This window comes from Staurois parvus, unplaced genomic scaffold (genome assembly GCF_062004578.1).
Source record: "Staurois parvus isolate SC_StPar_1 unplaced genomic scaffold, SC_StPar_1.0 ptg002113l, whole genome shotgun sequence".
Classification (NCBI taxonomy): domain Eukaryota; kingdom Metazoa; phylum Chordata; class Amphibia; order Anura; family Ranidae; genus Staurois; species Staurois parvus.
In genome coordinates this window covers 2,071,881-2,099,494 of record NW_028319909.1, presented here as the reverse complement: position 1 = coordinate 2,099,494, position 27,614 = coordinate 2,071,881, and the positions used below count along the sequence as shown (strand labels likewise).

The following is a 27,614-nucleotide window of genomic DNA, read 5'->3' as shown; positions in this document are numbered from 1 at the left end:
TTGAGCAACCGTCAGTATGGTGTTCCCCCCCCCCCTCTGAACCCCTGAAGAAGCCAACTCAGCGAAACGCGTTGGGCTTTACCCAGGGGCGGACTGACAACTCATGGGGCCCTCGGGCAATAGGGGATCATGGGGCCCTTGTGTCCTTGCCCAAACTCAAAAAAGCCTATGAAAAAGGTACCAGGGGCATCTCATGGGGCCCCCCACTAAACCCGGGCCCTTGGGCAGTGTCCGAGTTTCCAAATAGTCAGTCCGCCTCTGGCACCTTCCCATATTCATGCTTGATTTTTGGGTGACCTTTTGGTCATGGTTGGGCATTGGTACAAGAGGGAAGGTGTCAAATGGGGTTCACTGTACTGAAGGCTTTATTTTCTTACCTGATTTTATGGCAGGGTGTGTATGTTCTACTTTACTACAGCTAATAAAATTCTAGATTTTTTATACATCCAATGTGTGAAAGTTTTCTGTCCCGAGGATATACAACCACCCTGTATAAATACTGCTACAGGGCGGCACGGGTGCGCAAAATCACATATATATATATACACGATTTTTGCATTCCCAGGTAGGGGGCGCACGCGAGGCGCTCGCACGCCCTACCCGCGTCGCCATTCGCGGCCGCAGATATCAATCACCGGCCAGTGATTACTTGCTGGTGCCCAGTGATTGCCGAGCATCTTTCTACGGCGAGGAGAACTGTTTATAAACAAAACAGTTCTCCTCCCTGTCAGCTCATGCACACTGCTTTGGATGGCTGTGCACAGGGGTCATGCAGCCTCATAGGACAGTCAGAGGGGTATGAAAACTCCTCCCACAAGCTTTAACCAAAATAGTAAAATCAGTCTGTATATACAGTAAAGCATGCTTGTTATACTCACTGTGGAACCTAAAGGGTTGATCCCTCGCATTATGTAAAAAGGCTGTTTGATCCTGTCTTCTCTAAACCTCCCCTTCTTCTACAGTCCTCTATCCATTTGGTGATAGAACAGAGCCTTGGGGGGAAGTCTGCACATGCTCAGTTTGGTGTATATTTCTAGAGAGGTTTTTATTTTTCTTGAGGGAGTGCATGTGACCAGCACAGGGCCAATCAGCACTATCCAGACAGAGGGTCAGGGGTCATGCAGTCCCATAGGACAGTCAGAGGAGAATGAAAACTCCTCCTGAAGCTTTAACCAGTGCTCTGCTGGACACTGATAGAGGTCACAAGACTGCTGTATACTGTTGATGAGAAAAGGGATTTAGCAGTTTATAATTACTAAAATAATCGCATTTCCATGTTGTGTGTACTGTGTGAGACCAGATATAGTGCATCCAGGGTCCGGGGAGACCAGATATAGTGAATGCAGGGTCCAGGGAGACCGGATGTAGTGAATGCAGGGTCCAGGGAGACCGGATATAGTGAATGCAGGGTCCGGGGAGACCAGGTATAGTGAATGCAGGGTCCGGGGAGACCGGATATAGTGAATGCAGGATGCGGGGAGACCAGATATAGTGAATGCAGGGTCCGGGGAGACCAGGTATAGTGAATGCAGGGTCCGGGGAGACCGGATATAGTAAATGCAGGGTCCGGGGAGACCAGATATAGTGAATGCAGGGTCCGGGGAGACCACATATAGTGAATGCAGGGTCCGGGGAGACCGGATATAGTGAATGCAGGGTCCGGGGAGACCGTGTATAGTGAATGCAGGGTCCGGGGAGACCGTGTATAGTGAATGCAGGGTCCGGGGAGACCGTATATAGTGAATGCAGGGTCCGGGGAGACCGTATATAGTGAATGCAGGGTCCGGGGAGACCGGATATAGTGAATGCAGGGTCCGGGGAGACCACATATAGTGAATGCAGGGTTCGGGGAGACCGTATATAGTGAATGCAGGGTCCGGGGAGACCACATATAGTGAATGCAGGGTTCGGGGAGACCGGATATAGGGAATGCAGGGTCCAGGGAGACCGGATATAGTGAATGCAGGGTCCTGGGAGACCGGATATAGTGAATGCAGGGTCCGGGGAGACCGGATATAGTGAATGCAGGGTCCGGGGAGAGCAGATATAGTGAATTCAGGGTCCGGGGAGAGCAGATATAGTGAATTCAGGGTCCGGGGAGACCAGATATAGTGAATGCAGGGTCCGGGGAGAGCAGATATAGTGAATTCAGGGTCCGGGGAGATCAGATACAGTGAATACAGGGTCCGGGGAGACCAAATATAGTGAATGCAGGGTCCGGGAGACCAGATATAGTGAATCCAGGATGCGGGGAGACCAGATATAGTGAATGCAGGGTCCGGGGAGACCGGATATAGTGAATGCAGGGTCCGGGGAGACCGGATATAGTGAATGCAGGATGCGGGGAGACCAGATATAGTGAATGCAGGGTCTGGGGAGAGCAGATATAGTGAATGCAGGGTCCGGGGAGACTAGATATAGGTTCCTTTCACATGAGCAGACCGATGGGGTCCACCTGTTCATTTTTTAGGTGGACCCGATCAGTCTATCCATAGACTTCTATGGACCGGTGTCAGCAGGCAATAGTCCACTGACACCCGCTGGCATCCGATTCGATCCTCTATGCCAAAAACTGATGGATGGGGATCATTCCCCCATCTGTTCAGCGGATTGGATCAGATGACCATCGGGTGGAAATAGACAGACGGTCCATTTCCATCCGACCGTCCCATTGAAATCAGTGGTCAGTGTCTGTTGTACAGCAGCAGAGCAGACAGAATCCTATCATTCGCCGGCTCAGTGGAAATCAGCGGATAGATCCCCCCGTTGAACGGGGTGGAACACACTGATGGATCCATCCCATCTGAAAGGGACCTTAGTGAATGCAGGGTCCTGGGTTTAGTAATACTTTTTGATTGGCGAGGTGCAGCATGAAATTCTACTCTAATGAAAGCTGCAGATTTAAAATACAATATGAGATTTAGTAGCAGTAGGAAAAGTAGGGTTTAAATACACTGTGTAAGCAAAGCATAAGAATGATCATCCCAGAAAAGTGTAATAAATACGGGTTTATTTATTTATTCTTATTCATTTATATCAATTCTGTAACAGATAAATAATTGCCAAAATCAAAAGCATTCTATTAACATACAACCATAAAATATGATGCTACGCAAACAGTTATTATAACACCACGACTTGTTTTATCTCATGATTGTGAAAAAATTGATTTACTAAAGCTGAAGAGCGCAAACTCTGGTGCAGCTGTACTTGGTAGCCAATCAGCTTCTAACTTCATCTTGTTCAATTAAAGTGTTACTGGTAGTCATCCTAGAACTAGAAGCATTGTAGCACAAGAGTTTCTAGATGTGTTTATCCAGGATCAGAGGATCTTCCAGATTCAGCTCTTCATATCCGGCACACCTAGTTGTAAAACCTTCTGGGATAAAGCAGACGGAGACAATGGAGTCACTAGAATAGCCGATGGTAAGAAGGATGGGTAGGAGCTGCAAACACAGTGCTGGTATTGGGGTGTGGAAGGCAATGACCCATCTATATATGGGTTGGGTATGAGAGAACAGACTGAAGGGGATGACAAGAAATTGGGATGATATGGGAAGGGGATGGTAAGAAGGATGGGTAGGGGCTGCAAACAGAGTGCTGGTATTGGGGTGTGGAAGGCAATGACCCGTCTATATATGGGTTGGGTATGGGAGAACAGACTGAAGGGGATGACAAAGAATTGGGATGATATGGGAAGGGGATGGTAAGAAGGATGGGTAGGGGCTGCAAACAGAGTGCTGGTATTGGGGTGTGGAAGGCAATGACCCGTCTATATATGGGTTGGGTACAGGAGAACAGACTGAAGGGGATGACAAGGAATTGGGATGATATGGGAAGAGGATGGTAAGAAGGATGGGTAGGAGCTGCAAAAAGAGTGCTGGTATTGGGGTGTGGAAGGCAATGACCCGTCCATATATGGGTTGAGTACGGGAGAACAGACTGAAGGGGATGACAAAGAATTGGGATGATATGGGAAGGGGATGGTAAGAAGGATGGGTAGGGGCTGCAAACAGAGTGCTGGTATTGGGGTTGGAAGGCAATGACCCGTCTATATATGGGTTGGGTACAGGAGAACAGACTGAAGGGGATGACAAGGAATTGGGATGATATGGGAAGGGGATGGTAAGAAGGATGGGTAGGAGCTGCAAACAGAGTGCTGGTATTGGGGTGTGGAAGGCAATGACCTGTCTATATATGGGTTGGGTACGGGAGAACAGACTGAAGGGGATGACAAGGAATTGGGATGATATGGGAAGGGGATGGTAAGAAGGACGGGTAGGAGCTGCAAAAAGAGTGCTGGTATTGGGGTGTGGAAGGCAATGACCCGTCTATATATGGGTTGGGTACGGGAGAACAGACTGAAGGGGATGACAAGGAATTGGGATGATATGGGAAGGGGATGGGTAGGAGCTGCAAACAGAGTGCTGGTATTGAGGTGTTGAAGGCAATGACCCGTCTATATATGGGTTGGGTACGGGAGAACAGACTGAAGGGGATGACAAGGAATTGGGATGATATGGGAAGGGGATGGTAAGAAGGATGGGTAGGAGCTGCAAACAGAGTGCTGGTATTGGGGTTGGAAGGCAATGACCCGTCTTTATATGGGTTGGGTATGGGAGAACAGACTGAAGGGGATGACAAGGAATTGGGATGATATGGGAAGGGGAATGGTGGCGAGTAGCAGAAAGGAAAGGAATAAAGTCCTCCAACACCATAAATAATGAGCATTCCATCATAGCAGTTTGGAGAGATGATGATGTCAAAATGTATAATGTCCATAAATCCAAACTTAATTATTGAAGCCCTTGAAAAGAAAAGAAAACCATAAAAATATAAAGCTATTCAGGTGTAAAATACGCAAACCAGTCTATTAACATTATATCAGGCAAGTAAAGGTAAAACCGCTTTGTCAACACAATAGCCGGGCTACTAGGATTTCCAGAAGAAGATATGCCTTCAAGCTGTATAATAAACCCAAAAACAAACAATTTTATATTGCAGTTTACCATTTCCTAGGTGGCTACCCTCGTGAGAGCCTCTGTGTTGTGGGTATGTCTAAGCTTCTCTCTGCACAGCCAGGCAACAGGTATTTCTTGCACAGACTTGCATCCAGGAGATGGTGACCAGTCCATGGGCTTGGTTTTGTTGTTTTATTAGGGGAATTCAACTTGGATAGGGAAATAGAGATTATGGGATGCCCAGTTGGCTTGAATCAATGGAAGTAGGACCCTGCATTCATTATATTCGCTCTCCCCGGACCCTGTATTCACTATATCTTGTCTCCCCGGACCCTCCATTCATTATATTCGCTCTCCCTGGACCCTGTATTCACTATATCTTGTCTCCCCGGACCCTGCATTCATTATATTCGCTCTCCCCGGACCCTGTATTCACTATATCTGGTCTCCCCGGACCCTGCATTCACTATATCTGGTCTCCCGGACCCTGCATTCACTATATCTGGTCTCCCCAGATCCTGCATTCCTTATATTCGCTCTCCTGGATCCTGCATTCACTATATCCGGTCTCTCCGGACCTTGCATTCACTATATCCGGTCTCTCCGGACCCTGCATTCACTATATCTGGTCCCCCGGACCCTGCATTCACTATATCCAGTCTCCCCGGACCCTGCATTCACTATATGTGGTCTCCCAGGACCCTGCATTCACTATATCTGGCCTCCCCGGACCCTGCATTCACTATATCCGCTCTCCCCGGACCCTGCATTCACTATATCCGCTCTCCCCGGACCCTGCATTCACTATATCTGGTCTCCCCGGACCCTGCATTCATTATATTCGCTCTCCCGGACCCTGCATTCACTATATCTGGTCTCTCCGGACCCTGCATTCACTATATCCGCTCTCCCCGGAACCTGCATTCACTATATCCGGTCTCCCCGGACCCTGCATTCACTATATCTGGTCTCCCCGGACCCTGCATTCACTATATCTGGTCTCCCCGGACCCTGCATTCACTATATCTGGTCTCCCCGGACCCTGCATTCACTATATCCGCTCTCCCAGGACCCTGCATTCACTATATCTGGTCTCCCTGGACCCCGCATTCACTATATCTGGTTTCTTCCTATGTATATGGGCAGATCCTGGACTGTTCTTCTCCTGAAAGCTGTCAGTCATTGCAGATCAGCAGCAACAGCCCATTATGGGCGAGGAACAAGCAGCCCCTCAAAAATCAGCTTTACTTCTCGTAACTACATGCCGAGATGTCTTCTCTCCCACTTTAGTCCTCATGCACATTGGACCATTTTTGCAGCGGCTGTTTTTGGCTTTTGATGTTTTTTTCTACAGCCAGATCCCAGAGAGTAAAGAGAGAAGAAGCGCCTCTAAGTGCAGCAGACCACTTAATACAGCATAAAAAGTAGGAAGACTCACATGTTAGTAGAGTCATTCAGGCATGTTTAATATATGGTGTTAAGAACGGCTGTCACTGGTGCCCACTATTTTTAAGCTTTATTTCATTTATTTTAATCCGGTGATCTGGCCAGTAAGTCTGTTTTTGTTTTCAAAACAGATCTATAAATATATTATTTTACAGGGATGAGACAAACCATTTAACACTGACAGGGGTGCTTACAATGATCACTTTTTATTCATTCATGTAAAACCTTTCCCCCCAAAAAGGAAAAACAAAAACTTTACTGTAACTGTTTATAAAGCATGAGCTGGAGTTTGACTTCAATTTGTTAGTGCATTTAAATCTGCCAATACATTGGACAGTCCTCTCCTCCCCAGACTGACAATGCTGCTGTCTGCTGTGTCTCCTGTGATCCTTCATCCAGAGTGAGGACGCTCTAATACAAGAGGTGCTTTATTGGCCAGATCACAAGGGGAAAACAGAGAGAAAAAAGGTTAAAAAAAAAAACTAATGCAACCATCACATCTAAGGATTGGTATTCTGCAATATATTAAATTTTTGGTGTTGGGTTTAACAGTTGAAGAATAGGTACGCATTCACCAGTTGAAGAATAGGTACGCATTCACCAAGAGAAGAATAGGTACGCATTCACCATTTGAAGAATAGGTACGCATTCACCAAGAGAAGAATAGGTACGCATTCACCAGTTGAAGAATAGGTACGCATTCACCAAGAGAAGAATAGGTACGCATTCACCATTTGAAGAATAGGTACGCATTCACCAGTTGAAGAATAGGTACGCATTCCCCAGTAGAAGAATAGGTACGCATTCACCAGTTGAAGAATAGGTACGCATTCACCAGTAGAAGAATAGGTACGCATTCACCAGTTGAAGAATAGGTACGCGTTCACCAGTAGAAGAATAGGTACGCGTTCACCAGTTGAAGAATAGGTACGCGTTCACCAGTTGAAGAATAGGTACGCATTCACCAGTTGAAGAATAGGTACGTATTAACCAGTTGAGGAATAGGTACGCATTCACCAGTTGAGGAATAGGTACGTATTAACCAGTAGAAGAATAGGTACGCATTCACCAGTTGAAGAATAGGTACGCATTCACCAGTTGAAGAATAGGAACGCATTCACCAGTTGAAGAATAGGAACGCATTCACCAGTAGAAGAATAGGTACACATTCACCAGTTGAAGAATAGGTACCCATTTACCAGTTGAAGAATAGGAACACATTCACCAGTAGAAGAATAGGTACGCATTCACCAGTAGAAGAATAGGAACGCATTTACCAGTAGAAGAATAGGTACACATTCACCAGTAGAAGAATAGGTACGCATTCACAATTTGAAGAATAGGAACTCATTTACCAGTTGAAGAATAGGTACGCATTCACCATTTGAAGAATAGGTACACGTTCACCAGTTGAAGAATAGGAACGCATTCACCAGTTGAAGAATAGGTATGCATTTACCAGTTGAAGAATAGGTACGCATTCACCAGTTGAAGAATAGGAACGCATTCACCAGTAGAAGAATAGGAACGCATTCACCATTTGAAGAATAGGTACGCATTCACCAAGAGAAGAATAGGTACGCATTCACCATTTGAAGAATAGGTACGCATTCACCATTTGAAGAATAGGTTCGCATTCACCATTTGAAGAATAGGTACGCATTCACCAGTAGAAGAATAGGTACGCATTCACCAGTAGAAGAATGGGTACGCATTCACCAGTTGAAGAATAGGTACACATTCACCATTTGAAGAATAGGTACGCATTCACCATTTGAAGAATAGGTACGCATTCACCAGTAGAAGAATAGGTACACATTCACCAGTAGAAGAATAGGTACGCATTCACCATTTGAAGAATAGGTACGCATTCACCAGTTGAAGAATAGGTACACATTCACCAGTAGAAGAATAGGTACGCATTCACCATTTGAAGAATAGGTACGCATTCACCAGTTGAAGAATAGGTACGCATTCACCAGTTGAAGAATAGGTACGCATTCACCAGTTGAAGAATAGGTACGCATTCACCAATTGAAGAATAGGTACGCATTCACCATTTGAAGAATAGGTACGCATTCACCAGTTGAAGAATAGGTACGCATTCACCATTTGAAGAATAGGTACGCATTCCCCAGATGAAGAATAGGTACGCATTCACCAGTTGAAGAATAGGTACGCATTCACCAGTAGAAGAATAGGTACGCATTCACCAGTTGAAGAATAGGTACGCATTCACCATTTGAAGAATAGGTACGCATTCACCAGTTGAAGAATAGGTACGCATTCACCATTTGAAGAATAGGTACGCATTCCCCAGATGAAGAATAGGTACGCATTCACCAGTTGAAGAATAGGTACGCATTCACCAGTAGAAGAATAGGTACGCATTCACCAGTTGAAGAATAGGTACGCATTCACCAGTAGAAGAATAGGTACGCATTCACCAGTTGAAGAATAGGTACGCATTCACCAGTTGAAGAATAGGAACGCATTCACCAGTAGAAGAATAGGAACGCATTCACCAGTAGAAGAATAGGTACGCATTCACCAGTTGAAGAATAGGTACGCATTCACCAGTTGAAGAATAGGTACGCATTCACCAGTAGAAGAATAGGAACGCATTCACCAGTAGAAGAATAGGTACGCATTCACCAGCTGAAGAATAGGAACGCATCCCACCAATAACCATGCAGAGTCATACCTTGTAGGCCGATGTTCCCTGTGAACTGAGCTCTTGACCATTGTTGATAATAGCTAGAAAAGGAAGACAAGTTTCCGAGATATTCTCAATGGGCAGGTATTGGCCATATTCATTATATAATACATACCAGAAAAACAAAATAACAAACTTACTGAGTGCAATATACTACAGCAACCAATCATATGTAGAAGAATAACTGAATGCTTAGTGCTCTTTGTCTGCTGGGCTGGGATCCTGTTGTTAATTCTCACTTGGGACACTCAGAATCCCATTTGTAGAACCCCTCTAGATAGCCAGGGGGAGCTAGTGTTCAATTTTTAGTAAGGAGGGCTGAGTAGCAGCCTGGGTATAATGGTTAGCAGGGTTAAATTTGGATCAGGGCTGAGAGGCTCTGCAGGTCAGTTCCCAGATACCTCCTCCTGCTCTAGAGTCTTGGAGAAGATTCTAGAAGCACTGAGGGGGATGAGGAGGGGCTGACCTTTGCAAATCCCCAAGCAGAAGGCCTGGCATAGGGCCAAGGCAGCCCTTAAATGTGCTAGATCCTGTTAAGTAGCAGGAGTGGAGGATGTGAGGAAGCTGAGATGCAGGAGCTTGGGAGGGGGCCCACTGGAAAAGAGCCTACCTACAGGCAGGGTACTGGAAAGGAGGATCATTCAGCCTCATTGGTCCCCAGAGGACCACCTGTAGAGCCAGGAAAGGAGCCAGCCCAGCGGAAAGCATGAAGGCAGCTACCTACCTAAATCTGCTTGCAGGACTGAGACTGAGTGAGTAATCCTACACCTCCTGGGCCAAACAAGGGAAGAGAGAGCACTCTTTGGGGAAACCTGATTAGCTCCTTATCCGGGACTGTTTTCATTTTAAAGTGGCAGGCACTGGATACCCTTGCCCAGGGATTCCCTCAGGCAGCTGGATAAGAAGAGGATTATCTACGGTCTGGGGAGGTACACCAGGAGAGGCTGGAGAGCTCTCCAAGAAGAGTTTCTGCATGTGCCTATTTTTTTTTACAATGTATGAGCAATTTTTGATTGGTGTTCCCAATAGTACAAAAATGACCTCAACAGTATAATGTGTCACATAAAAATGCAAAATAATAATAATAACAAGAACAAAAACAATAAATATTATTATTGTTATTATTATTATTATTTTGCATTTTTATATGACGCATTATACTGTTGAGGTCATTTTTGTACTATTGGAAACACCAGAAAAATTTCTGCGTACACTGTAAAAAAAAAAATTGGGGCAAACCTATACCCCTCCCCAACCAGGTATAGAAAGTACAGTAATATTAACAATAATATACTAAATAAATATTATAATATAATTACAATAATATATTATACCAATATAAAAATGTATGACGAGTTTCTATATGGCACACATTCCATATATGGAATGCAATATAAAAACGAATCACAGTTATATTAATAATAATATAACAAAATAAAATATGTACGCCAATTGGTTGGCTTACTATATGGCACATATTATAATATTTAGTGTTGAGAGCATCTCGGTTAATACCTTGCTGTCTTCTCTTCATATTCCTTCTCACAAAGCAGAAAAGCACCAGAGCGATCAGCGACAGGACCAGGACATTTCCTGCTATCAGCCCAGCAAGGAGTTTGTAATCGATGTCACTGGAAGCTGATAAAACAACCATTTTAATTTCCTGATGTTCTGGTATGGTAGGGAGATGCATGCTCTTCATTCATCATCATCATCATCATCATCATCATCACACCATCCAATCAATTTAAAATAGGTCTAAACTCTAAATAGAAGACATTAAATTGCTAAATATTCTGCTTACCTTGCTGAGGCGAAGCTGCAGTGACTTCTTCTAAATCTGGAGATGCATCTGTAATAGAATCGTCTTTTAGATTGTCACCTCACATGGGCAAGACTCTAATTCTAACCAAATCATTATTTTGCTGTCTATGTTTTGCTAATAATGTGGAATAATATTCTTAATCATAGCAGCATACTTATAAGAGTGTAACTATAGCCATAGAGGGCCATGCAACTGCTATGGGGCCCAGAAGTACAGGGGGGCCCAGCACTGTCTTGTTACACAGTGTCATGTAGCAATAGCATTTGGCACATAAACAAATAAATACATGGATATAGTTTGGGAACATGTAAAGAATGTCTATGGAAATTATTTATGTTAAAGGAATTGTCTTTTTGATGAAGATAAAGGCTAGGGGGCCCTTGATGGTTTGCTATGGAACCTCTTCACATGTATCTGCTAATAACACCTGTACAGTATGGTTAATTGAATTGGTATGGTATAGTATGGTATGGAATAGTATGGTATTGTATGGAATAGTATGGAATGGTATTATATGGTACAGTATGGTATGGTATGTTATGGTATGGTATTGTATGTAATAGCATGGAATGGTAGTATATGGTACGGTATGGTATGGTATGGTGCAGTGTGGTATAGTTTAGTACCCTATGGTATGGTACGGTATGGTATAATATAGTATGGTACAATATGGTACAGTATGGTATGGTACAATATGGTATGGTATGGTATATTATGGTATGGCATGATATGGTGTGGTAAGGTATGATATGGCATGATATAATATGGTATGGCATTGTATGGTGTGGCACGCTATGTTATGGTACAGTATGGTATAGTGTGGTACTCTATGGTATGGTACAATCTGGTACAGTACGGTATGGTATGGCAAGGCATGATATAATATGATATGGCATGGTATGGTATGATATGGCATGGTATGGTATAGTATGGCATGGTATAATATGGTATGGTATGGCATGGTATGGTATGGTATGGTATGGTACGGCATAGTATAATTTGGTATGACATTGTGTGGTGTGGTATGCTATGTTATGGTATTTTATGGCATTCTATGGTATGGTATGGCATGACATTGTATGGTATGGCATAGTATAATATGGTATGGTATGGCATTGTGTGGTGTGGTACGCTATGTTATGGTATGGTATGGTGTGGTATGGTATGGTGTGGTATGGTATGGTATGGTGTGGTATGGTGTGGTATGGTGTGGTGTGGTATGGTATGGTGTGGTATGGCATGGTGTGGTATGGCGTGGTATGGTGTGGTATGGCATGGTGTGGTATGGCATGGTGTGGTATGGTATGGTGTGGTATGGTATGGTGTGGTATGGCATGGTGTGGTATGGTATGGTGTGGTATGGTGTGGTGTGGTGTGGTGTGGCATGGTGTGGTGTGGCATGGTGTGGTGTGGTATGGTATGGTGTGGTATGGTATGGTGTGGTATGGCATGGTGTGGTATGGTATGGTATGGTGTGGTATGGTATGACATGACATGGTTTGGTATGGCATGGTACGGCATATTATAATATGGTATGGTATGGCATTGTGTGGTGTTGTGTGGTACGCTATGGTGTGGTATGGTGTGGTATGGTGTGGTGTGGTATGGTATGGTATGGTGTGGTATGGTATGTATGGTATGGTGTGGTATGGTATGGTATAGTGTGGTATGGTGTGGTATGGTATGACATGACATGGTTTGGTATGGCATGGTACGGCATATTATAATATGGTATGGTATGGCATTGTGTGGTGTTGTGTGGTATGCTATGGTGTGGTATGGTATGGTGTGGTATGGTGTGGTATGGTATGGTGTGGTATGGTATGGTATAGTGTGGTATGGCATGGTATGGTACGGCATAGTATAATATGGTATGGTATGGCATTGTGTGGTGTGGTGTGGTGTGGTACGCTATGGTATGGCATGGTATGGTACGGCATAGTACAATATGGTATGGTATGGCATTGTGTAGGGTGGTATGCTATAGTATGGTACTGTATGGCAGTGTTTTTCAACCTTTTTTGTGCAAAGGCACACTTTTTTCATGAAAAAAATCACGAGGCACACCACCATTAGAAAATGTTAAAAAAATTTACCTCTGTGCCTATATTGACTATATATAAAGTAATTCTCTTGAATAGGAATCAAACACAAAGAAATTATTTTATAATTACTTTATTATGAAATAATAAAGTATTTTATAATTGGACCCGGGGGCCGGACCAAGAGTAGATGAATGATGTGTATGTGTCATCCATAGTAAGTATAGTAATATTCCCCCATAGTAAGCATAGTAATTAATCCCCCATATAGTAATTCATCCCCCATAGTAATTAATCCCCCATATAGTAATTCATCCCCCATAGTAATTCATCCCTCATATAGTATTTCATCCCCCCATATAGTATTTCATCCCCCCATATAGTATTTCATCCCCCCATATAGTATTTCATCCCTCATATAGTAATTCATCCCTCATATAGTATTTCATCCCTCATATAGTATTTCATCCCTCATATAGTATTTCATCCCCCATATAGTATTTCATCCCCCCATATAGTATTTCATCCCCTCATATAGTATTTCATCCCTCATATAGTATTTCATCCCCCCATATAGTATTTCATCCCTCATACAGTAATTCATCCCTCATATAGTAATTCATCCCCCATATAGTATTTCATCCCTCATATAGTATTTCATCCCCCCATATAGTATTTCATCCCTCATATAGTAATTCATCCCCCCATATAGTATTTCATCCCCCCATATAGTATTTCATCCCCCCATATAGTATTTCATCCCTCATATAGTAATTCATCCCTGATATAGTAATTCATCCCCCATATAGTATTTCATCCCCCCATATAGTATTTCATCCCTCATAAAGTAATTCATCCCTCATATAGTATTTCATCCCCCACAGTACTATTCCCCCCCCCCCCTTCTAGTAAGCCAAGTCCCCCGTGTCAATTCACTTACCTTTTGCGTTCCTCTCGCTGTCTTCCCGCGCCGTTCGGGTCTTCAGGGCGGACTGTGAGAGGAGCCTAGCTCCCCTCCCCTCACGTTCGGCACGCTGCCCCGCCTACACACATCCTGACAGCCACATCCGCAAGCCGGATTAAAAGGTCCGCGCGGACTTTTGGGGCTGCCAACCGAGAGGAGGCAGGGGAGCGGCCGACCGAGAGGAGGGAGGGGAGCAGGCGCCCGGCACACAGAAGAGCCGCATTAGACTGGGTAAAGAGCCGCATGTGGCTCGCGAGCCGCGGCTTGCCGACCACTGAATCATTAGATTCTAATGATTGGTCTATTTGTGAGCCGAAGCCACATGTTACAGATGAAATTGGAATTTTTCCCACGGCACACCAGACAATATCTCACGGCACACTAGTGTGCCGCGGCACAGTGGTTGAAAAACGCTGCTGTATGGCATGGTATAATATAGTACAGCATGGTATGGTGTGGTATGCTATGGTATGGTACAGGGAGGTACAGTATGGTATGATATGGCATGGTATGGTATGGTGAGGTATGGTTGGGCAACTCTTGTCCCTCTATCTACAGAACATCTATTAGTTGTACTAAAAAAATACACAAATGTAATATAAAAGGTAAATAATTTCTTACCAGGATAGAGGTTGTCACTAGTTTCTACTTTGCCAGCTGCAAGAAAGGGACATTACAGTTCAGTATTAATGATGGGACTGAGAATGACATAAAACATTAATGCAGAGAATGTATCAACCACTAAAATGTTGTCTTTATTAGTCTAACTTGCACTAGAAAAAATAACATATGATACCCATAAAAAAATAAATAAATAACTTTTACTTAAAAGTTCTCTAAGAGATCGTTGGGCCCACACATACCTGTGACTGGACAGTGAAGGAGAAGAAGCAGATTGATAAAATCATCTTGCTGTCACTTTGCTCTGAGCTCCCCTCAGCATATATACATTTAGGGGTCTGTTAATGCATACTCTTTATAAATCACCAATTAAAGGGATAAAATAACAAAAATAGCTTTTGTTGCATTATTCACCATCAATCCACAGATTTCCCTCTTTTTTATTTCACAAGATGCCCTCAGTCTGATAACCGGCATCATTCAACCCACTTCCTCTGAGCCCAGGTCATCCTGAACCCAACCTCAGCCTATGGCTGGTCAATGAAATGAGAAGCAGCATAGGGATTAACTCATCTCTCTGTCATTCTGTTGTCTCCTCCTATCAGCATGCTTTATGTCAGCACATGGACTGATTGGCTTCTTGTTCTGCTTCTTCTTCTCACACTCCAGCAGTGCCTCATGGAGAATGATAGCTGATCAAACTCAAGTACTCTTTACATGACAGGTTCTCTTTATTCCGTCACTTACCTTCCACTTCAATATCAACAAAGTCACTTGTGTCTCCATGTTTGTTCTGCGCTGTACAGCTGTATGTGTTGGCGTCGCTGGACTTTACATTGTCCAGGTACAGCTCCAATTTCTGTCCGGTCACACTGCTGGCTACGGTCTTCTCTCCTTTGGTCCAGGTCACTTCAGAGGCTGGATTACTGTCCACCAAACACTTCAGAATCAAAGACTGTCCTTCCTTCACGGCCACCGTATGGTTCTCTAAAGTAATTTCTACAAATAGCAAAATTATGAGATGATCATACAACTCGGGGTTTGTATTACACAGCTTTGTGACAAAAGAGCCACAACTCCGAAGATGAAACCTTTTCGTTTTATGGAGCTCATAAATGCAAAACAGAGCTTGGAAGTACAGAAAGATACCTAGTTACAAGGTTGTGTTGGAGACACAGAAGTTCTCTTTCCCAAGGTAAATTTAGATTGAAGCACTGTGCCAACATTTGATCGTCCAGATACAAATTTATTCCTGGGTAAGGTTAAAGACTTTAATACAAATCCAACGCATTTCGTCAGGGAATACCACCTCATCAGGACTTGAAGCCCCAAGGCTGCCTGAACCAGACCAGCTGCTGACAAACTCCCAAAATGTGTTGAATATCTTTTAACGTGTCAGGGTCCTGTCCACGGCAGGAGTTCTGGAAGATCTGGCATTTCTGCCAGTACTTTACATGGCCGCAGAAGTACAAATCAGCCTCAGTCTGGTGCCAGATGGCCTTTATAAGGAGGCTCATCACTTCCTCTGGTTGCTGGATGATCTCTAGCTTCTCGTGCCCTGTTCCTGGTTCCTGTTTCCTGTGATTCTGACCTGTGATTTCCTGTTACCGACTCGGCTTGCTCCTGGACCTGTCTACTCTGCTTTACCCCTGATCTGACCTCGGCTCTGCTTACAGATACTCTCTCTCTCCCGCTTCTCTGTGAATCACCTCAGCTATCCCATCTGGTCACGACCACTCTGATTCCCACCTGGTACCTGACCTTGGCTTGAACCGACTATCCAGTAAACATCCAAATCCCGGAAGGGCTTGCATACCACGCACAGGCGCCTCCTGTCTGCAGACCTGTCTCCATGCACCACCTGTGCTCCTGAGTGGACCACCAACCAGCACTCCTACAGGCGACCTGTGCAACTTTGGGCCAGACTCCCGCTGTCCCACTCTCAGGGGAGTCCGGAACTTAGCCGCAAGGGAAGCCCTCTCTCCATTGGCCTCCATCACCAGGTACATGATATAACGTCTATATCTTACCTTAAAAAGAATCTATATCTGGGCGATCAAACTCAGGGCTTGTTTACACAGATTCATGACAACAAAGCCAGCACTCCAATGATGAAACCTCTTTATTTTACTGAGATCATGTATGCAAGAACAAGTACAGAAAGATACATAGTTACAAGGCCATGTTGGAGACACAGAAGTCCTTTTTCTCAAAGTAAATTTGAAATTGAAGCACCACACCAACATTAGATCGTGCAGATACAGATTTATTCCTGGGTAAGGTAAAAGACTTTACCACAATCCAACGCATTTCGTCAGGAAATACCACCTCATCAGGGTTTGAAGCCCCAAGGCTGCCTGAACCAGACCAGCTGCTGACAAACTCCCAAAATGTGTTGAATATCTTTTAACGTCTATATCTTACCTTAAGAAGAATCTATATCTGGGCGATCAAACTCAGGGCTTGTTTACACAGATTCATGACAACAAAGCCAGCGCTCCAATGATGAAACCTCCTTATTTTACTGAGATCACGTATGCAAGAACAAGCTTGGAAGTACAGAAAGATACATAGTTACAAGACTGTGTTTGAGACAGAGAAGTCCTCTTTCTGAAACTAAATTTGAGATTGAAGCACCACATCAACATTTGATCGTCCAGATACAGATTTATTCCTGGGTAAGGTAAAAGACTTTACCACAATCCAACGCATTTCATCAGGAAATACCACCTCTTCAAGGCTTGAAGCCCCAAGGCTGCCTGAACCAGACCAGCTGCTGACAAACCCTCAAAATGTGTTGAATATCTTTTAACGTATTTATCTTACCTTATAATGAACCTATATCTGGGCGATCAAACTCAGGGCTTGTTTACACAGATTCATGACAACAAAGCCAGCGCTCCAATGGTGAAACCTTTTTATTTTACTGAAATCAGGTATGCAAGAAAGAGCTTGGAAGTACAGAAAGATACATAGTTACAAGGCTGTGTTGGAGACACAGAAGTCCTCTTTCTGAAACTAAATTTGAGATTGAAGCACCACACCAACATTTGATCGTCCACATACAGATTTTTCCTGGGTAAAGTAAAATACTTTACCACAATCCAACGCATTTCGTCAGGAAATACCACCTCTTCAGGGCTTGAAGCCCCAAGGCTGCCTGAACCAGACCAGCTGCTGACAAACCCCCCCCCATAATGTGTTGAATATCTTTTGATGTATTTATCTTACCTTACAATGAATCTATATCTGGGCGAACAAACTCAGGGCTTGTTTACACAGCTTCGTGAAAACAAAGCCAGCGCTCCAATGGTGAAACCTTTTTATTTTATTGAGATCATGTATGCAAAAAAAGAGCTTGGAAGTACAGAAAGATACATAGTTACAAGGCTGTGTTGGAGACACAGAAGTCCTCTTTCTCAAAGTAAATTTGAAATTGAAGCACCACACCAACATTTGATCATCCAGATACAGATTTATTCCTGGGTAAGGTGAAAGACTTTACCACAATCCAACGCATTTCGTCAGGAAATAACACCTCATCAGGGCTTGAAGCCCCAAGGCTGCCTGAACCAGACCAGCTGCTGACAAACTCTTGATCTTCAACAATTTGGTTAAAACTGGATAATTTGTATTCAGTCTAGTATTTAGTACCTTTCACTTCAAACTGGCTCCCCAAATACAATGATTTTGTGCTAAAGTCTATATCATAAAGTACCTTAGAATAAATCTATATCTGTGCGTTCACATTTTGGTGTGGTTCTTCAATCTTGGATTCCCTAAGGTACGAACCGAAGAGACAGTAGAGGTCTTTTGGACTGGAGAGGCTGAAGAATCCAGATATCTCAGCTGAATAGCTCTGTACTCCCTATAACATTAGGATTACCATAAGGTTTGAGTGCTACCCTTCCAGATTTCTTTCCTACCCCTTTCTTAAAGTGGTTGTAAGCCCTTACATATCCAGTGAAGTTACTAGCCTCAAATGATACACAGAGATGAAACAATTCATCCTACATAAGCTGTACCTTTTTATCTGCAGTCTTCTCTTCTCTATATCTGTTCAAAGTGCTGAATTTATAAAGCTTGTCTGAGAGTTTAAAAAAATTGGGCGGAGAACTGAAGTTACATTCTGCAGAGCATAGAGATGAGAGCTCTGAGAGCAGTTTGGATTGAAGAGACACCCCTATCCACAAAGCTCACAGGAAGAGAGCTGAGGCTGTCAATCTGCTGGAGGTCCCTCCCCTGTCACCATTTTTCTCTTGGTGTCAGCTGATAGCAGAGGAACAAAGCAGCAGATGGAAATGGCACTTAGTGCTCAGGATTGGGACAAGTACACACTATAGAAGGATACGCTTTGTTCCTATTTATTGTCTGAGGTTTACAACCACTTTAAGTTGGCAGACCAAGGTGTTAAAAATACAGGTGCAGGATGTATTTTTTGATTTACATAGCTGTCTGCAAATTTTTGTGAAAACAAAAATTGGGGAAGAAACAAAAGAGAAGAATGTGGTTTAGTGATGCAGCTCAAATTGCTTGCATAAAAAATAAGACATGTAACTTTTCGTGCAATAAGTGTTACGGGTTTTGTTAATGCCAAAAGGAACAAAGCAGCAGATGGAAATGGCACTTAGTGCTCTGGATTGGGACAAGTACACACTATAGAAGGATACGCTTTGTTCCTATTTATTGTCCGAGGTTTACAACCACTTTAAGTTGGCAGACCAAAGGGGAACTCCTTGCTTCTGAAACATAACCCTATGTTTAAACCTCAAACCTAAGATTAAACCTCAATATTTGACTGGGGTCATATACAGTATGCAAAAAAAAAAAAGGTTAGAAGTAGAGAAAGATACATAGTTAACCCTAACTATGTATCTTTCTCTACTTCTAACCTTTTTTTTTTTGCATACTGTATATGACCCCAGTCAAATATTGAGGTTTAATCTTTGGAGTGCTGCCATTTTGTCACAAAGTTATCACGGCATCACCATTGGCTGAGCACTCCACCACCACCACCACCACAAGGTGTTAAAAATACAGGTGCAGGATGTCTTTTTTGATTTACATAGCTGTCTGCAAATTTTTGTGAAAACAAAAAAAAGGGGAAGAAACAAAAGAGAAGAATGTGGTATAGTGATGCAGCTTAAATTGCTCGTAAAAAAAATAAGACGTAACTTTTCGTGCAATAAGTGTTACGGGTTTTGTTAATGCCAAAAGGAACAAAGCAGCAGATGGAAATGGCACTTAGTGCTCTGGATTGGGACAAGTACACACTACAGAAGGATATGCTTTGTTCCTATTTATTGTCTGAGGTTTACAACCACTTTAAGTTGGCAGACCAAAGGGGAACTCCTTGCTTCTGAAACCTACGGTTAACTATGTATCTTTCTCTACTTCTAACCTTTTTTTTTTGCATACTGTATATGACCCCAGTCAAATATTGAGGTTTAATCTTTGGAGCGCTGCCATTTTGTCACAAAGTTATTACAGCATCACCATTGGCTGAGCACTCCACCACCACCACCACAAGGTGTTAGAAATACAGGTGCAGGATATATTTTTTGATTTACATAGCTGTCTGCAAATTTTTGTAAAAACAAAAATTGGGGAAGAAACAAAAGAGAAGAATGTGGTTTAGTGATGCAGCTCAAATTGCTCGTAAAAAAAAATAAGACGTAACTTTTCGTGCAATAAGTGTTACGGGTTTTGTTAATGCCAAAAGGAACAAAGCAGCAGATGGAAATGGCACTTAGTGCTCTGAATTGGGACAAGTACACACTACAGAAGGATATGCTTTGTTCCTATTTATTGTCTGACGTTTACAACCACTTTAAGTTGGCAGACCAAAGGAGAACTCCTTGCTTCTGAAACATAGAGTTAACTATGTATCTTTCTCTACTTCTAACCATTTTTTTTGCATACTGTATATGACCCCAGTCAAATATTGAGGTTTAATCTTTGGAGCGCTGCCATTTTGTCACAAAGTTATTACAGCATCACCATTGGCTGAGCACTCCACCACCACAAGGTGTTAAAAATACAGGTGCAGGATGTATTTTTTGATTTACATAGCTGTCTGCAAATTTTTGTAAAAACAAAAATTGGGGAAGAAACAAAAGAGATGAATGTGGTTTAGTGATGCAGCTCAAATTGCTCGTAAAAAAAAATAAGACGTAACTTTTCGTGCAATAAGTGTTACGGGTTTTGTTAATGCCAAGAGGCCCAGACCGAATTTAGCAAACATCAGCTAAGTTGACAATAACTATATTACTGATTTTCATACCTAGAAAATTGTTATCATTTTTTTTAGGGACACATATGGCTTTTATTTAGTACACAAACAAAATTCTGTAGACACCCGTCCATTTTTCCAGTAAAAGGCATTGTTAATGCTTCAGCATATAAACACATTTTGGACAATTGGAATTTGAATTTCCAACCTTGTGGCAACATTTGGTGAAAGCACTTTTCTTTTCTAACATGACTATGTCCATATACTCAAAGCCAGCTCCATGAAGACATGGCAAAGGCCACTCAAGTCACTTACACAAACGCCTTTTAAACACCTTTGAGATATGTTGGAACCCCAATTGCAAGCCAAGTCTTCTCATCCAACCTCAGTTCCTGGTGGCACAAATGTTTTTTTTGGGCTGGATGGGAACAAATTCCCATAGACACTGTCAGAGATCGGTGTCCCTGCCGCGATACGCCAAGTGGCGCATGCGCAGGACACCAATGCGTTCGAATCAGCGGGCGATCGCGATGGCCGCGCACTCGCGATCGCGGACACGCGCCTGGCACCAATGACAGCGCAGGGCGGGCTATTTAAACTGGATTAGAGGTATGTCAATTGCCATTTGGTCTTTTGTGCTCTGTCCTGATACCTGATCCTGTGCTACTCCGTTGCCGACCTCTGCATTGTACCTGACCCTGCTGATTGTATCCTGCTTAACCCTTGGCTTGCCTGACCATCCTTCTGCCTGACCCCTTGTACCGCGCTGTCCGCTAGTTACTGAACCCGGCTTGTGACCTCGACCATTCTCTGCCTTCTCCTCCGGTACCTCGCTGCCCGCACGTTGCTGACCTGGCCCGCCTGACTACGCTTCCAGCCACCCAGACGATCCATCTATCCATCCCGCAGGGATCGTCCCTGGTTACCAGGTCTGCCAGCCTCTTCACAGCAGAGTCCTTACCCTGCACTCCTCTGATGGTACTCTCTACCATTGTCGGACGTACTCAGGGGCAGGGGCGGACTGACCATTTGGAAACTCGGGCACTGCCCGAGGGCCCGGGGTCAGTAGGGGGCCCCATGAGATGCCTCTGGTACCTTTTTCATAGGTTTTTTGAGTTTGGGCAAGGATACAGGGGCCCCATGATCCCCTATTGCCCAGGGGCCCTATGAGTTGTCAGTCCGCCCCTGCTCAGGGGTCGCGACCTGGTCTCAGTCTGCTCCAAGTCCATCCCCACCATCAGGGGCCCTGGTGAATAAGCAGATTGGGACTTAGACCCCGCGCCCTGAGGAAATCCGTGCTGTGGACTAATAGAGACGCTGCCAGGCGGATCGTGACAGACACACTCCAAAATCTTGAGAAAAGCCCTCCTAGAAAAGTGGAGGCTGTTACAGCTGCAAGGTGAAACTCCAAACAAATTCTCATGGTTTTGGAATGGAATGAAATGTCCGGCAAACTCATTTACGTAGATGCGATGGTGAGGCGTCTGCAAGCTTTTGGCCATATAGTAGAGGACACTCTTACTGAACTGCACATTAAACAAATACGTAAAGACTTAGTAGACAATGGATGGGCAGGAAACTGAAGATAGGAAACACATTACCTGAAGGTTCAATAACAGTATTGACTTTGACAGTTGGGGGATCTGAAAAGAAGGAAACCTAGATTAGTAGAGGTTTTGAGGAAGAATATTGTAGCTTTGTGTTTCAAATTGAAATTAACAGTCTAGACATTTTTGATTCAACCATAATTGATGTGCCTTTAAATTTTCATTAAGGCTCAGCAACAGGCTTTTTATATATCAGAATTTTGCATACAAATTGGCCTCTGAATGATTCTAATGTACTTTTAATGAATAATTTAGATCATTTTTGAGCTAATCTATGACTCTGGAAGCTAATATTGCTCTCAGACTATACCCTTGTCCACTGAGAGTGCCAAATTACCTAATGAGGGGAGTCTCATTGTACAGGGCCTGGACCAAAATCAACCGCACACCTTTACCTTTTACACCTTGAGAAGGGACCACGGCTAATGGCAATAGCATGAGAATCTATATAGCTAAAATTTCAGTATGCCAAGAGTTATGTTTTTTTCTGTTCAATAAACACTCACCAGCCACTTTATTAGGTACACCTTGCTACCCAGTGTGGCTTGCTGCTGCTGTAGCCCATCTGCTTCAAGGTTCGACATGTTGCGCTTTCATAGATGGTATTCTGCATACCTTGATTGTAACGAGTGGTTATTTGAGTTACTGTTGGAACATTTCTCTTTTTCAGACCATTCTCTGTAAACCCTAGAAATGGTTGTGCGTGAAAATCCCAGTAGATCAGCAGTTTTAGAAATACTCAGACCAGCCCGTCTGGCACCAACAACCATGCCACGTTCAAAGTCACTTAAATCCCCTTTCTTCCCCATTCTGATGCTCGGTTTGAACTTCAGCAAGTCATCTTCACCACGTCTACATGCCTAAATGCATTGAGCCGCTCCCATGTGATTGGCTGATTAGAAATTTGTGTCACCAAGCAATTGAACAGGTGGACCTAATAAAGCGGCCGTTGAGTGTATGTTTCATTTCACGACCTAACACAGAATTGAGGTCTTTAATTTGTAGTGTGTCGGTCATTTTTGTTCACTGGACAAGGGAACTTGCAGATAGGTTGGGCTTAGCTTAGAAATCAAAACCCAACACCCTTAGTAAAAAAGAGGTGAAGCCAGGAACAGGGGGGCACACCGAAAAAGTTCTAAAAGTGGATATCTTATAGAAGGCTGGAGTTTTACATGTTTGAATCTTTTAAATAATTGACAGACTATTTATATTCTAATATATATAATTTTATTTGGCAGGATCTACTTAAAAATGTGAAATTACAATTTCTGTTTTCTTTTAGGTTTTTGGTAGCTCTGGACTAGTTACTGGAAGAGTTACTCTACCAACATGTGAAATTTGAATGACCCATGTAAGTTGATAAAAAGTTAAGCCCAGTTTTGCAATACTATCAGTATAGCCCCTTAAATCCAAAACAGGGGGTGTACTCCTTGCAGAAGATAAACACTTGATATCAGTAGGCATGTATAGACTTGGTTACGTTCTGTTTTGTATCTAAAATGGGCAACAGTGTATACTCGCCAGCACTCCAGGAGTCAAATGCCAAAGGACGGCCAGGGGAACCAGTACAAAAGGTGGCCTATGGATAGTGTTTCAGAGATGCAGCCCTCCTCAGATGGGGAAATCAACAACTAGAAAAGAGCAAACGGGTGACACCTAGTGCATTTTCCAAGGTTTATTAAAAAGTAAAATGGACGAAAACATACTCACAAACATAGCATGTATGTAAAGCTTTGTAAGACAATGGAGATGACCACAGCAATGGGCAGGGTGTCCGACTGTCAATGTGGTCGGTTACTGACGCGATTCGGAGATGAGTCCCTTTCCTCAGAGCTTGGCATCGGCCTTAGCTATTTATAGCATGACTTACATCCAGGCTGGTCATAAGCTTTACATACATGCTATGTTTGTGAGTATGTTTTTGACCAATGACACCATAAAAAAACTTATCCACGCCTTGGTTTTATCCCGCTTGGATTACTGCAACTCCCTCCTCACTGGTTTACCGTTACACAGGCTATCCCCCCTTCAGTCTGTTATGAATGCTGCTGCTAGACTCATACGCCTTACCAACCGATCAGCGACTGCTGCCAGACTCATACACTTTACCAACTGATCAGCGACTGCTGCCAGACTCATACGCCTTACCAACCGATCAGCGACTGCTGCCAGACACATACACCTTACCAACCGATCAGCGACTGCTGCCAGACACATACACCTTACCAACCGATCAGGGACTGCTGCCAGACTCATACACCTTACCAACCGATCAGCGACTGCTGTCAGACTCATACACCTTACCAACCGATCAGCGACTGCTGTCAGACTCATACACCTTACCAACCGATCAGCGACTGCTGTCAGACTCATACACCTTACCAACCGATCAGCGACTGCTGCTAGACTCATACACCTTGCCAACCGATCAGGGACTGCTGCTAGACTCATACACCTTGCCAACCAATCAGGGACTGCTGCCAGACTCATACACCTTACCAACCGATCAGCGACTGCTGCCAGACTCATACACCTTACCAACCGATCAGCGACTGCTGCCAGACTCATACACCTTACCAACTGATCAGCGACTGCTGCCAGACTCATCCACCTTACCAACCGATCAGCGACTGCTGACCCTCTCTGCCAATCTCTTCACTGGCTTCCACTAACCCAATGTATAAAATTCAAAATACTAACCACAGCTTACAAAGCCATCCACAACACTGCCCCTAGCTACATCACCAACCTCATCTGCAGATATCGCTCAAATCGTCCACTACGCCCCTCCCAAGATATCTTCCTCTCTAGCTCCCTCATCACCTACTCCCACGCTCTCCTCCAGGACTTCTCCAGAGCCTCTCCCATTCTCTGGAACTCCTTACCACAGTATCTCCGGTCAGCCCCCACCCTGTCTGCCTTTAGGCGATCTTTGAAAACTCACTTCTTCAGGGAAGCCTACCCCACCTCCAATTATTATTAAAATCGCCCAAATCGCCTACTCCACTCCTCCCAAGACATCTTCCTCTCTAGCTCCCTCATCACCTCCTCCCACGCTCGCCTCCAGGACTTCTCCAGAGCCTCTTCCATCCTCTGGAACTCCTTACCACAGTATGTCCGGTCAGCCCGCACTCTGTCTTTGAAAACTTGCTTATTCAGGGAAGCCTACCCCACCTCCACCTAAGAACTGTACTTGAATCACCTCCACCAGATCATCCCCCCCAGCTATCACCTTTTGTATCACCTCCACCTTCCTTTAGATTGTAAGCTCCACGAGCCAGGCCCTCCTATTCCTTCTGTACTGACATGTATTGTAATTGTATTGTCTCCCGTTATATTGTACAGCGCTGCGCAAACTGTTGGCGCTATATAAATCCTGTATAATAATAATAATATATAAATTCTGTATAATAATAATAATATATAAATCCTGTATAATAATAATATATAAATTCTGTATAATAATAATAATATATAAATTCTGTATAATAATAATAATATATAAATCCTGTATAATAATAATGTTTTCATCATTTTTACTTTTTAATACACCTTGGATAATGCACTAGATGTTTGCTCCACCTGTTTGCTCTTTTCTGTTTTCTATCTGTTAACACAAGCTGATCCAGTTTCTGTAATTTTAAAGTTTGTATCTTTCTGTCCTTATCATTATTTATCATTAGCAACCAATCAGAATTTAGCTTTTATTCTCAAATCTGTAGCAGCAAACACATAGAAGCTGCGATTTTCTATGGACAGTTCTAGCATGCACGTTTTTAATTTTTTATGTTTTGAATTGTGTGCAGTATAATCTACAACGGCAAAGCACACACATACAGCACAAGGCAATAATAGAGCTACGTAGAACACGCTTCGTAATTGACAATAACAGATGTGCTGAGCTATGGCTCGCTGCCTAAGACACGGCTGTTTGGCAACAGCAAGCAGATGAGCGTATACTAAGATTAGAATCTGGTATAGAGTTCTGAACATGCTGGTAAATGGATCTTATGCTGAACAGAATGCGGAGAAATCAAACAAAAGCTGTCACATATTATATTTACAGAAAACAGGTTTTATCTACAGAAACCGGCTAACCCATTCAAGTCACAGTGGCGGAATGGTTAGCACTTCTGCCTGGCAGTGCTAGGGGTTGTTTGTTCAAATCCCAACCATGGCACCACCTGCCTGGAGTTTGCATTTTCTCCCTGTGCCTGTGTGGGTTTCCTCCGGGTACTCCGGTTTCCTCCCACACTCTAAAGACATGGTGGTAGGTGAACTGGCTCCTGTCTAAATTGTCCCTAGTATGTGTATGTATGAATGTGAGATAGGAACCTTAGATTGTACGCTCCTTGAGGGTTAGGGACCTTAGATTGTACTCCCCTTGAGGGTTAGGGACCTTAGATTGTAAGCTCCTTGAGGGTTAGGGTCCTTAGATTGTATGCCCCTTGAGGGTTAGGGACCTTAGATTTTTTTCTCCTTGAGGGTTAGGGACCTTAGATTTTTTTCTCCTTGAGGGTTAGGGTCCTTAGATTGTACGCTCCTTGAGGGTTAGGGTCCTTAGATTGTACGCTCCTTGAGGGTTAGGGTCCTTAGATTGTACGCTCCTTGAGGGTTAGGGACCTTAGATTGTAAGCTCCTTGAGGGTTAGGGACCTTAGATTGTACGCCCCTTGAGGGTTAGGGACCTTAGATTGTACGCCCCTTGAGGGTTAGGGACCTTAGATTGTACGCCCCTTGAGGGTTAGGGACCTTAGATTGTACGCTCCTTGAGGGTTAGGGACCTTAGATTGTACGCTCCTTGAGGGTTAGGGACCTTAGATTGTACGCTCCTTGAGGGTTAGGGACCTTAGATTGTACGCCCCTTGAGGGTTAAGGACCTTAGATTGTACGCCCCTTGAGGGTTAGGGACCTTAGATTGTACGCTCCTTGAGGGTTAGAGACCTGTGCCTGTGTGGGTTTCCAACCACACTCCAAAGACATGCTGGTAGGTGAATTGGCTCCTGTCTAAATTGTCCCTAGTATGTGTATGTATGAATGTGAGTTAGGGACCTTAGATTGTACACCCCTTGAGGGTTAGGGACTGATGTGAATGTACAATATATATGTAAAGTGCTGCAGAAATTGATGGCGCTATATAAGTACCTGAAATAAATAAATAAGTCCCGGGGTCATCAAAAAATTTCTGAGAAGACCAAATT

General features: G+C 43.6%; 1 protein-coding gene across 5 annotated transcripts in view; it reads right to left on the bottom strand.

Moving 5' to 3' along the window:
* Window positions 1-2,993: 2,993 nt before the first annotated feature.
* LOC149432716 (sialic acid-binding Ig-like lectin 12) overlaps window positions 2,994-27,614 on the bottom strand; it is a 47,795-nt gene continuing 23,174 nt past the window's right edge. For 3 of the 5 annotated variants that reach the window (XM_089665066.1, XM_089665067.1, XM_089665062.1), the window contains exons 5-11: window positions 22,409-22,450; window positions 15,323-15,574; window positions 14,576-14,611; window positions 10,928-10,975; window positions 10,639-10,761; window positions 9,112-9,164; window positions 2,994-3,379 (exon numbers count right to left, since the gene is read on the bottom strand). In XM_089665066.1, coding sequence (XP_089521192.1) covers window positions 3,341-3,379; window positions 9,112-9,164; window positions 10,639-10,761; window positions 10,928-10,975; window positions 14,576-14,611; window positions 15,323-15,574; window positions 22,409-22,450 — 593 coding nt within the window. In that variant the 3' untranslated portion in view covers window positions 2,994-3,340. Of the gene's footprint in view, window positions 4,808-6,594; window positions 6,834-9,111; window positions 9,165-10,638; window positions 10,762-10,927; window positions 10,976-14,575; window positions 14,612-15,322; window positions 15,575-22,408; window positions 22,451-27,614 lie in introns of those variants that run through there. The other 2 variants (XM_089665064.1, XM_089665065.1) reach the window with 2 other exon arrangements.